This window comes from Oryctolagus cuniculus, chromosome 2 (assembly GCF_964237555.1).
Source record: "Oryctolagus cuniculus chromosome 2, mOryCun1.1, whole genome shotgun sequence".
NCBI lineage: Eukaryota > Metazoa > Chordata > Mammalia > Lagomorpha > Leporidae > Oryctolagus > Oryctolagus cuniculus.
This window is the reverse complement of record NC_091433.1, coordinates 156699149-156711782: the sequence shown is the minus strand read 5'-3', so window position 1 is coordinate 156711782 and position 12634 is coordinate 156699149. Positions and strand designations below refer to the sequence as shown.

The 12634-nt window shown below is 47.1% G+C and overlaps 1 protein-coding gene across 3 annotated transcripts in view; it reads left to right on the top strand.

Annotated features, from left to right (window-relative positions):
- PRKCE (protein kinase C epsilon) overlaps positions 1–12634 on the top strand; it is a 502363-nt gene that overhangs the window by 322314 nt on the left and 167415 nt on the right. For all 3 annotated transcript variants that reach the window (XM_070067858.1, NM_001082274.1, XM_051828578.2), the window contains 3 exon segments: positions 6632–6774; positions 9236–9332; positions 12071–12267. In XM_070067858.1, coding sequence (XP_069923959.1) covers positions 6632–6774; positions 9236–9332; positions 12071–12267 — 437 coding nt within the window.

Genomic DNA, 12634 nt, shown 5'->3' with positions numbered 1-12634 from the left:
GCATTGCGTTTGCTCCTTTATCAGCGATCAGGTGACCATATTTTTGTGAGTCTGTTTCTGGCCTCTCTGTCCTCTTCCATTGTTCTACATGCCCTTGAGTTCACCAGTTGCACACTGTCCTGCTTGCTGGTGGCTGTCTGGTAGGTCTTGAAATTGGGGCATGTCAGTCTTCCAACTTTGCTCTTCTCCAATATTGTGTTGACTATTTTAGATCTCCTACCTCTCTATATAAACTGTAGAATTGGATGTAGATATTTACAGAATAACTTGCTGGAATTTTGGTTTCATTGTGTTGGTTTTATGGATCAAGTTTGGAAGAACCCACATTGTAATATACTTAGTTTTTCTATACATGAGCAGTTACTTCTGTAGATTAACTTTGGATCCTAAAACCTTGCTGTAGTCACTTACAGGTTCCAGGGTCCCCCACCCCCACCCCCTATTCTTTCAGATTTTCTGCCTATATAATTAAGTCATCTGCTAGCTAAGACAACCTTATTTCTTCCTTTACATCAGTATACTTTTTCTTTTCTCTTCCTTTATTTTCTTTTTTTAAAAAGTATTTATTTGAAAGAGTGACAGAAAGAGAGGACGAGGGAGAATTAAAGAGAAAGAATCTTCCATCTCCCAGTTCACTCCCCAGATGCCCACAACAGCCAGGGCTGGGCCACGCTGAAGCCAGGAGCCGGGACCTCCGTCCGGGTCCCCCATATGGATGTGTGGCAGGAATCCAAGCACTTGGGCCATCATCTGCTGCTTTCCCAGGCCCCTCAGCAGGACTCTGGATCGTAAGCAGGGAAGCTGAGCCTTGGACCAGCACTTCCAATGTGGATACCTGCAGCACAAGCAGTGGCTTAACCTGCTGCACCACACACTGTCCCCTTGTATTTCCTTTCTTTGTCTTACTGTATCAGTTAGGACAGCTGGCATAGAGTTGAAAAGGAGTGGTAGGAGCAGACATCCTTGACTTTTTCTAATCTAGTTTCATAGCATTAAATGTGTGGTCAGCTGTAAGATTTGTTTTAAAAGATTTATGTTTTATTTATTTGAAAGAGTTATAGAGCCCGGAATGGTGGGGGGAGAAGAGGAGAAGGGAGAGGTGAGAGGGAGGGAGGAATAGAGACAGAGACAGAGACAGAGAGAGAGAGAAAAAGAGAAAGAGAGAAAGAAAGAGAGAAATTGATCTTTCTTTCATCTTCTGGTTCTTTCCCCAAATGGCTGCAACAGCCAGAGCTGGGCCAGACCAAAGCCAGGAGCCAGGAACTTCTTCCTGGGTCCCTACTTGGGCCATCCTCTGCTGCTTTTCCAGGCTATCAGCAGGGAGCTGGATTGGAAGTGGAGCAGCCAGGTCTCAAACTGGCTCCCAGATAGAATGCCTGCGTCTCAGGCAGAGGCTTAACTTGCTGTACTACACGGCCAGCCCCTCTAGGGTTTTTCTTAAAAAATATTCTATAAGTTGAGATTGTTCCTTTCTTGCCCAGTTGTTGAGATATTTTATTGTAAATGGGCATTGGACTTTGTCAAATGTGTTTTTTGTTTCTGTTGATAGGATCATTTGGTTTTTCTTTTTTAGTACATTGATATGATTGATTACATTAGTTGGATTTAAATGTTGAACCAGCCTTACGTACTGGGATAAATTTCATTTGGTAGTAATATCTAGCTCTTTGTATATATTGTTGGATTCTGTTTGCTGGTATTTTGTTGGGGATGTTGCATCTATATTCATGAGAAGTTTTTTTTTTCTTGTAGTGTCCTTGGATTGTTTTGGTATTAGGGTAATGGTCAACTCATAAAATATGTTAGGATATGTGAGTATTCTAACTTCTGGGAGAGATGATAGCAGGTTGGTATAATTTCTTCCTTAAGTGTTTGTTAGAATTCATAATTTGGGCCTAGTGTTTTCTGTTTGGGGGAGTTATTAATATTGAATGCATTTTTTTTTTTACTAGGGACAGGCTTATTTGTATTGTCCATTTCCTGTTGTGTGAATTTTGACTGGTTGTGTTTTTCAAGGAATCAGTCCATTTCATGTATGCTATAAAATGTGTGGACATAAATTGTTAATAGTCTTTTTATCATTTTAATATTCATGGCATCTGTAGTAAAAACCCTTTCACTTTTGATACTAACAATTTGTGTCCCCCCAACCCCGCACGCTCTCTGCCAGAGGCTTACTGATTTTATTGATATTTTCAAGGAACCAGCTTCTTATCACTTTTCCCTCATTGAATTTAATTTGCTCTTCTTTTTTCTCATTTCCCAAAATGCAAGCTTAGATGATTGATTTTTAGATTATTTTCTTTCTACCATATGCATTCAATGCTATAATATTTCCCTGAAGCACTGCTTTGGCTATGTCTCACTAATTGTGCTATTTTTTTTTTTTTTGGAATTTTAGTTTCAATCAATTGAAAATACTTTAAAATTTCTCTTGGTATTTCTTTGATCCATGTATTATTTAGCAGTGTGGCATTTCATCACTAAGTAGTTTGGTTTTTCCAGTTATCTTTTTTTAAAAAATTTTAACTCTTTTTTAAAGATTTATTTCTTTATTTGAAAGGGAGAGTTACAGAGAGGTAGAGGCAGAGAGAGAGAGGGAGAGAGAGAGAGATCTTCTATCTGCTGGTTCACTCCCCAAATGGCTGCAACGGCTGGAGTTGGGCCAATTTGAAGCCAGGAGCCTGGAGCTTCCCCCAGGTCTCCCACGTGGGTACAGGGGCCCAAGGACTTGGGCCATCACCTACTGCTCTCCTAGGCTACAGTAGAGAGCTAGATTGGAAGTGGAGCCGGGACACAAACCAGTGCCCATATGGGAAGCAGGCGCTGCAGGCTGCAGCTTTATCCACTACGCCACGGCACCACCCACCACCCCAGTTATCTTTCTGTTGTTGATCTCTGATTAAGTCCATTGTGGTCTGAAAGCAGACATTGTTTGATATCTGTTGTTTTAAGGTGTGGTCTGCCTTGGTGACTGTGTCTGTAGCTTTGATAAGAATGTGTATTCTGGCCGCTGCCATGGCTCAATAGGCTAATCCTCCACCTAGTGGCGCCGGCACACTGGGTTCTTCCCAGTCAGGGCCCTAGATTCTGTCCCGGTTGCCCCTCTTCCAGGCCAGCTCTCTGCTGTGGCCAGGGAGTGCAGTGGAGGATGGCCCAAGTCCTTGGGCCCTGCACCCCATGGGAGACCAGGAGAAACACCTGGCTCCTGCCTTCGGATGAGCACGGTGCGCCGGCCACAGCATGCCAGCCGTGGCGGCCATTGGAGGGTGAACCAATGGCAAAAGGAAGACCTTTCTCTCTCTCTCTCTCTCACTATCCACTCTGCCTGTCAAAAAAAAAAAAAAAAAAAAAAAAGAATGTGTATTCTGCTGTTGTGAATGAATGATGTCATCTGCATCCAGTTGACTGATGCTCTGTTGGCTTCAGCTATTTCTGCCTGCTGGATCTGTTCAGTTCTGGCGCAGGGATGGTAAGGTCTGTACCAGTAAGAGTCATTTCTTCTTAAAGTTCGCGTATTTTTTATTTCATGTATTTTGATGCTCTGATAAGTGAATATACATAAAGGTTTATGTTCTCTTGGAGAATGATAAAGTAGTACATAATTATACATATATATTATATATAAAATGCTGGATATGTTTATGTGCACACATAATCATACATAATGCAGTAGATTGTTGATAGTATTTTGAGCATACGATTTATTATTAGATCAGGTAAGAAAAAGAAGCCTTTATATTATCTTCACTTATTCCTTCTCCAGTGGTCTTCCTTTCTACATGCAGATCCCAAGTGTCTGACCTATATCATCCACCTACTCTTCTATTGTTTGTTGCTAGGCAGGCCTATCTGCTGCCCACAAATCTCCCAGTTTTGTTGTCTGAAGTTTATATTCCTCCTTCACATTTGGAGGATAATTTTGCAAGGTATAGAATCCCAAACTAGTGAGTTTTTTTCTCTGAACACTTTAAATAGTTCAGTTCATTCTCTTGTTTGCATGGCCTCTGAGGGAACATCAGGCATAATTCTTTTCTTTGCTTCTCTGCAGGTATGATGATTTTTCCTCTGGGTTCTTTCAGGATTTTTCCCCCTCTGTCTTTGAGTTTCCGTTGGTTTGAAAAGGATGTGCTCATGTGGGTTGCCAGGGGGATTTATCCTGGTTAATGCTCTCTGAGCTTCTCAGAGCATGGTTGGATGTTGGGGAAATCTCAACCACTGTTTCAAGTATGTCCTGTGTTCCCGGGTTTCTTTTTCTTCTGGTATTCCCGTTATGCACCTTACACCATTTGTGGCCATCCACAGTCCTGGGGTATTGCGTTCGTTGGCTTTGTTCTCTTTGTCTTTGCATGTTCAGAGTTGTTTCAAGATATCCTTGAGCTTGGAGATTCTTTCCGCCACCATGTCTGCTCTGCAGATCAGTCCATCAAAGGCATTCTTCATTTCTTTCACAGTGTTTTCTTTCTCTAGCATTTTCCCCTGGATTCTTCATTAGACTTTCCATGTTTCTTACATTGGCCCTTGGTTTTACATGCTCTGAACTTTATCCATTAGCACCTTGAGCATATCAGTCATAGCTGTTTTAAGTTTCCAATGCTTGTTCTGTCTGTTCAAACTGTGATTGTGTGTGTGTGTGTGTGTGTGTGTGGCAGGGTGTTGTTTGTTTAGTACACCTTGCAAATGTTTCTTGATAACGGGACACGATGTACTGGGTCTCAGGAACTGTGGTCATTACTCATGATAGTCAGATTCGGGGGAGGAGAGGCATTCAGTTTTCTGGTGAGTGGATCCCTGTCTGCTATGGAACTTGTGCCTTCGGACTGTGAATTTCACAAGTGCTTCTCAGTCTCTCCTTGGTCCTAGGTGGGACCGGGTGGCTCCAGGGAGCAGGAGTTGGGTGTTTCCCTGCCCGGGTTTGGTTGGGATCTGATAAAAACCCTGCTAGTTTATGCTTTTGTAAAATAGTTTCTCTGAAGGGCAGGCTCTGTTCAGAGCAGAATGTTTTGATCTGTTTCCAAAATGCTTCTCGCCCACGTCCTCCCCCTGCTGGCAGCGTGAGGAAGTTTTCCCTGTAGTAAAAGCGAGAAGGCAGTCCAGCTCCTGAAGCTAAACTGCGTGCAGTCTGGACACCCCATGACTTGGTCCCCCTGGAGTTTCTGACTCTGAGTTGTCTACACTGAGCCTCCCCCCGCTCAGGTTTTCCTGCCCCACTGCTGTTCCTGCCGAGGTGGCTCTGGGGGATTTGGGCTCCAGTAAGTTGTGGTGCTTTGTGTTTGCCTGCCTGCCTGTCCACCTGTCCGCCTGTCCAACTGGCCTTGTGACCTCACTTCACCGATGGAACTAAAAAGAGTTGCTGGTTTTTCTTTTCTTTCCTTATTTGAATGATGACGTCTAAGATCCTCATCTGCTAGACCAGAAATGGGAGCAGTTGGTGTTTGCCCCTTTCATGTCTTATACCAAGGACAGCTGAGAAATATGGACAAAGCACGGGCTTCCTTTAAAATCCAACTGGAAGTCTGAAAGGAGCCTTAGAAATCCTACCGTGGCATTCCTTGCTCAGTAACGTCCCAGCATTGCAGTAGAGCAATGGAATGGACTGTGAACATGGGACCCCTTTGGCTCTAGAATCCAAATCAGCTTTTTTTCAAAGAACAGAGTTAAGTTCTTCTAGAGCCAAAGTTGTGCTCCCCTAGAGGAAATGTAGTTTTTTAAAAATAGATTTCTTTCTTAAAAAAAAAAAAGGTTGATTTGGGGGCTGGTGCTGTGGTGCAATGGGTTAATCCTCTGGGTACCGGTTCTGGTCCCAGCTGCTCCTCTTCTAATCCAGCTCTCTGCTATGGCCTGGGAAAGCATGGAAGATGGCCCAAGTCCTTGGGCGCCTGCACCTGTGTGGGAGACCCAGAAGAAGCTCCTGGCTCTTGGCTTTGGATTGGTGCAGCTCTGGCCGTTGTGGCCATTTGGGGAGTGGACCAACGGAAAGAAGATCTTTATCTCTGTGTCTTCCTCTCACTGTCTGTAACTGTACCTCTCAAATAAATAAATAAAACTTTTAAAAAAAAGGGGGGTTGATTTTATTTGAGAGGCAAAATTATAGAGAGAAGAGACAGAGCTTCACTCCCCAAATGTCTGTAATAGCCAGAGAAGTGCCAGACTAAAGCCAGGGACCCAGAACTCCATCTGGGTCTCCCACATGGGTGGCAGAGGCCCACATGATTGGGCCATCGTCTGCTGCTTTCCCAGGTGCATTAGCAGGGAGCAGCTGAGACTCCAACTGGCAATCCTATATGGCATTCTGACACGGCAGGAGATAGCTTAACCCACTGTGCCAGAACACCATCCACCAAGAGAAAATTTAAATCCGATACTTACTTATTTTGTCTTAGTTAATATATGTCAAAGGAAGTAACTAGAAACAGTGATTATCTCTGGAAGGTGATTTGAGGGTGGTTTTAGTTCTGTGTGAAGGATTATGGATGATTTTTATTTTTCTATTTTTTTCTCTGCATTTTCCACATTATAGCAGACAAGCATATACTATTTTTACAACCAGAAAAAAATAGAGTGAGGGGTGTGTGTGTTGAATTTCCTAGGCTGTGAACATTTGGATATTTGTCTCCATGTCTCTTTACAGTCTGCAAAATGAATGTTCACCGTCGATGTGAGACCAACGTGGCTCCCAACTGCGGAGTAGACGCCAGAGGAATCGCCAAAGTGCTGGCCGACCTGGGGGTCACTCCGGACAAAATCACCAACAGTGGCCAGAGGAGGAAAAAGGTGACTGCCTTTGGGTGGCGTCCTGGAGCTCTGCAGTGAGGTTATGCGATGCCTGGGTTTGAGGCATTTTACTGAAAACAGTGAAAGACCACCACAAAACACAGCAAACACTGGAGTAAGGGAGAGGGTTGATTGTCGGGTGGGGGAAACCCAACAGGCCGCCTCCCCATGCCCGAGAGAACAGCAGCCTGTGCTGGGAATACAGGTCTTACGTAGCTATGCAGAGGGAAGGATGTGGGAACAGCGAATCCTGTTAGGGTGGGGGTGGAGCTGACGCTTGTGGTTGGGCCACTTGGTCACCTGACTTCTAGTAAGCCAGGCTGGGTTTAGTATTGAAGCTTATTGTACAAGATGGCGGCAGGGCCAGAGCCCAAGATGGTGCCCAGGGCTTAAGATGGTGCCTTAGATAAGATGGTACCATTTCACTAACAGACAGAATGTGACTAAAGGAAAAAAAAAGAGGCCGAGCAGGTAACACTGAAGCCTCCTTCGTCTCCAAAGGTGGGGGTGACAAAGCAAACCTCCAGTGTGGTGTTTCTCAGAGAAACTGAAGCTCCAAAGAGGACTTTGGAATTCCTTCTAGAAACATCTTAACGCTAGACAAGGAAATGGGCTTATCTGCTCGGGAGCTGGCATGAAAGCAATGCCAGTGGCTAAACCTCACCGCAGCATCATTGTAATGAGAACAAATGGATGAAGAGCCGGAATCACGTTCTTTTCTAGGGAGGGAGTCAAGAAGATTTGTGATGGCGCCAGCACTGAGCTGCCCGGGGGGACGGTTGACGTCCCACAGCATGAAGCACCCAGGGCTTTCTGTGGGGACCAAGCCCTGTCTCTACCCGGGGGACATTCTGAGTGCTGGTAGCCAGAGATCCACTGGCTAACACGTGACTTTGGTTTGCCAGGGCCCACACATGTAGATAGAACTGGAGGCACTCACAGCCTTTTGTTTGAGGGCTCTTGTTTAGCCTTACTCCAAGACTTAAGGGGACTTTAACAAGTTAAGTTATGAAAAAATCAGAACCATGTTAACTGGGCAGGGAATCCTGGTGAGGGGTGGGTGGGAGTGGTCTTCGTCGAGCAGCGTCAGGTGTTCCGGTGCTCTGTGTTGGAAAGCAAGCCGGACTCTTGGGGCCTCTACAGCCTCGACTCCTACACTTGGCCCCGAAGAGGCCTGTGTGTCTTAGACCCTACCCACGCCTTTTTCCTGGAACCTTGTGGAAGAGTCTTCTCCCCTGGATTGGGAAGGGTTGGATTGTGTTCATCCCCTTCTTGTCCCTGTTCCCATAAATAAATCTGCTTCATGAGGGTTGCAGATACACCTCTGTCCTCCCTGGTTTAGGTATCTCTGAAATTTGGAGATTTGGGTGGCTTGTCTCAGTTCAGTCCCACTGGTGGGGATCAGACTTAAGTTGTTGACCCAAGGCATTGAACTTGCAGAGTGTCAGTACGCGAGGGCCCCACGGGAGAGGCAAGCTGAGCAAACACTCAGAGGATGACGCTGGACACCTGTGTGAGTTCCAGAGAGCCTTGGCAGGAGGCTTTTTTTTTTTTTTGCTTGCTAGAAATACATTAAGACAGAAACATTCATGGTCATGGAACACTGAACAGAGAACTCCATCTCTGCCCTCTTTGCCATGTTTGCAGGGACTCTGAAACTAGCAGTGAGAACTAGTAGTTGAACTTCATCTGCCCAGCTTGCGTTTGAGGCTTCCAGCAACAGAAGCCCACAAGGAGCTATTCAGGCAGGAGCAGGGTAAAGGCTAAGGGACTCTAGGCTTGCTATTTGTATTGCTGTGCTGCTTCAGGCACAAAAGCTGGTAAAATTTCCAAGTGAATAGGAGAGGACAGGAGACAAGGGCGCTGGGTCAGAAGCTGAAAGGTCTTCTTGCAGCAGCACCAGATTCGCTGCCACTTTGGTTCCCCTCCTGTGACCCCTTGAACAGGCTTTGCTGGGTGTGTTCCATTCAAATTTGCCAACAGATACCAACTTATTGAGCATCTATTTATGCATATTACTTTGTGCAAATCACTTTGGTGCAACAGAAGTACTAGATAGAAGTCTTATCTTCAGCAAACATGTAGTCCACTTAAGTAGAGAGCCCCACACAATATACACATGCAGATATTATCAACTGAATAAGATAATGAATAAACGCCCAAGAGCCATTGGGTGCAGTGTCATATTGGGATGAGATAAGTGCAGTGTTTGGATAAGCAGAGGGCGGCTTTGTGCAAGAGCTGGGGCTGAGCTGTGCTTGCAAAGGTCATTTGAATTTGGATGGAACGAAAATCGAACAAACCGAAGTCTCCTGGTTTTCTCCCCTTGAATCGGCGAACAAAACCCTGAGCCTGTGCTTTCAGAGTGCACGAGGACTCGTGCAGCTCTCGGGATACTGTCCTCATGCTTGTGACTTCAGGGGCACTCACAACCATCACTTTTCCCTCTCCTCCTCTCTAGCTCATCGCTGGTGCCGAGTCCCCACAGCCCACGTCTGGAAGCTCACCGTCCGAGGAAGATCGGTCCAAGTCAGCACCCACCTCCCCCTGTGACCAGGGTGAGACCCACAGATTTGCTTCCTTACCTCTGGGCTCTGTCCCTGGAAGGACCACAGCGCATGAGGCCTCTCTGCCTAGGAATGACCTCGGGGGCTGAAACAGCCAGGGGCACCAGGAGACCTTCCCACCCCCTTATCCCTGTTGCTGTAGTAGTGGTTCTTGCCTTCTACAAGGCTTTCCTGAAGATTGGGCTCTCCCTGGCAGTGCCGGCTTGGAATTCCTTCCAGACCAGGCTCAGAGAGAGCATGTGTGTGATGCCGTTGTGGCTCTTTGTGTTGCCTTGCCTCTTGCCCTGGCTGCAGGTAGAGAGAGGGGCATAGACGGCCCCTTCTCTTCTTACGCCATGCCGGCATCTGGCCCTCAACCTGCTCACTTGAGTGCATCACCCTCCCCCTTGATTCCACTCATCATACTCAAAACCCAACCAGGTTGACTTGAGGGATAGGTGGCAGAGGGTATCTCCTCTGGACCTTTGGTGGGTGAGAATAAAAAGGTAAGCAGGAGGAGAGCCTGAGAAAGGAGTGGGTAGGAGCCAGCAGCATTAGGCCCGATTCCCCTCCATGGCTCACCAACGTCTCCTAGATATGCCCAAGACTATAAGTTCTGCAGGCATACTTTTGGTCATTGGCATTGTGATTCTGCAGGCATCTTGCAATGCTGAGGCTAGAGGAATGATACACAGATGTGAGAGCTCCCCTCTGGTGACTGGGACAAACCTCCCTGGGGAGGGGACACTCTCTTCTGTGGCTCAGGGGTGCCTGTCACAGCATAGCAGTAGCCCCCCGGATTTTCTGTAGCCCTTCTGTATTCGGGATCCCAGTTTTATGCTCACACTGAATCTCTGTTGCTGCTCCATTTACTGTCCCCAGGTTACAGGGTGGGAAGTCGAAGGTCCAAGAACTGCAAGGGTTTGTCCCAAGGTCAAGAGCTAAATCAGTGGTAAGAGGGGCCTGTGATGCCCCCCACAGCTGAGAGTACCACTCCTAGGATCTATTCTTAGAACCCTCCCTGGAGGCCGTGGCTTGTGGCTCAGCCCTTCTTACCCGGGACTAGGTAGCACAGCCTCAGGGGCCCTGTGCCAACCCTGAGGCCACTCAACAGTTGGTCTCAGTTCCTCATGCTGCTCTGCCTCCTTTCTGGGTGTCTTTGCACAAACTCTACTTAGTTCCATGCAAGACTTTACCCATTCGAAAGTACCTGATGGTGCACTGGAACCTCCAAACTGGTAGATGTCATCTCGGTCCTGTCTAGGCACATTCATATTTCCCATTTCAATGCCGAGACCTCCAGGAGACAAATAAGGAGACCCCAGGTGATCAAGAGGTGACCAGGGTTTTTAGGCCTGACTCCGGCTCACTGTGCTATGTGGCCTGGGCAGGATACCGTGCCGTCCCCGCCCTCCCCCTCCCCCCCAGTCAGTGTGGCACCAGTATCTCCCAGAGTGGCGTGAGCACTCCTGCCAAGGAAATCCCTCTTGGCAAGAATGAAGAGCCAACAATAAAGCATTGTAACAAAAAGAATTAAGACAGAGTTTGTCTCTCTTCCATCGGAAGAACACCTAGTCATTTTCTTCCAACTTTGATGTTCCCAGACACCTAAGTTCTGCCTGCTAAAACCCATTTCCTGACTGAGATTTTAGCTCTATGGTGAGACTGAAGTTTTACTTAGTTAAGAGTGATGTCAGCTGCTGAGTCAGCATGGGGTGTATCCGTAGACTCAGAAGCTGTCCCCACCTCTCTGTCCCCCCACTGCCCCGGCACATCTCCGAGGAGCCAAATGCCAGGCCTAGAAAGATGGCCAGATTTCTTGAGTGAGCTCCCATGGGCCCCCGCCCTTCTCAGAAGCGGCTGAAGTCTTTCTGTCAAGTGGCACGTGGTCCTGCATGCTTGATTCTGTTCCCAGGGGTTAATAGTCTGTGTTCTCCTTCTGTAATCCCAGTCACTCACGAGCATCTTTAACGTGGGTTTGCGCTCCTGGTGCCCATTTCTACACAGAAGGGTGCCTGTCTTGGTGAATGAATAGCCAACAAGGAAGCTTCCTCAAACAGACGCGGTCAAGGCTTGTCCAGCATTATCACTCCCAAGTCGCACATTCTGGAGAGACACAAAACTGTCTCAAAATTATGAAACTGTCCCAAGGAATTCCTGCACCATCAGAGATAAATTTGCAGTGTGTTACTCTGGGAAGCGATTCTTTCGTTAATAATGAACCCATTGCTCATTTTGTCAGATAGTCTTGTGTGGGATGGCCGAGTAGAGATCCACAGAAGGCCTGGCTGTTGCAATAACTGTATCACCAGTGATTACTGTGGTGTCAGTCACTGCTCAGTTGTTGTTCTAATCTTCAAGAGACATTTGAAAGGGACCTGTTGCCTTTGTGACTGTGCAGGTTTCCAGAGAAGGGCCAGATTCTCTACGATACCTCGAGTGATGAAATAGCTACCAGGCAAAGGGAGCTTGCAACAAGATGGCCAGGTTCAGTATGAGCAGGAGGAGTTCGTAAGGGCAGAGCCTGAGTGTGTCCTCCTTTGCGAAACGTGGCCCTGCTGTACACCCAGTGCCGATGCAAGCGTGTCGAACAAAGGAAGCAATGCATAAAGGATGCCTCCTTGGGTCTGTAGCTACGAAGACCTAGAAAATGGGTGCAGAGCTCCTGGGGCAAATGCTGGGTACCGAGTCCTAATGACAATGGCTCGTGGGTGTGCACTAATGCAATGTCCTGTTTCCCTTGGCCCTAGAATTAAAAGAACTTGAAAACAACATCCGGAAGGCCTTGTCATTTGACAACCGAGGGGAGGAACACCGGGCAGCATCATCCACCGACGGCCAGCTGGGGAGCCCCGAGAACGGTGAAGTGCGGCAAGGCCAGGCCAAGCGCTTGGGTCTGGATGAGTTCAACTTCATCAAGGTTTTGGGCAAAGGCAGCTTTGGCAAGGTCTGTGGCACACAGGGGTGGATCTCTTTGACTTTCTTACACCCTTGGCATGGTCTCATCTGTTTGATCTGAGATTCAGTGAGGGACATTTCATCCTGGTCTGGCTACATTCGCCTTTCTTGGTGAGTGGCAATGGGCCAAGGCCACACAGATGGGAGCCCTGCTTGTGCTGTTCAAACTGGCGACGGATCCCAAGGTAGTCATTTAACCTCTTTGGGATTCGCTTTTGGCAGATGGGTTCGGGAACCGAGTGCGGTGGTGAGAAAGTGCTAATGGGCTTGAAGTGCCCACGATCGGTGATGGTATCAGCACGATTCTTTCCTCCTCCAGAGTTCTGTCTGCGGTTTTTTGTTTAGTTCATTATGAA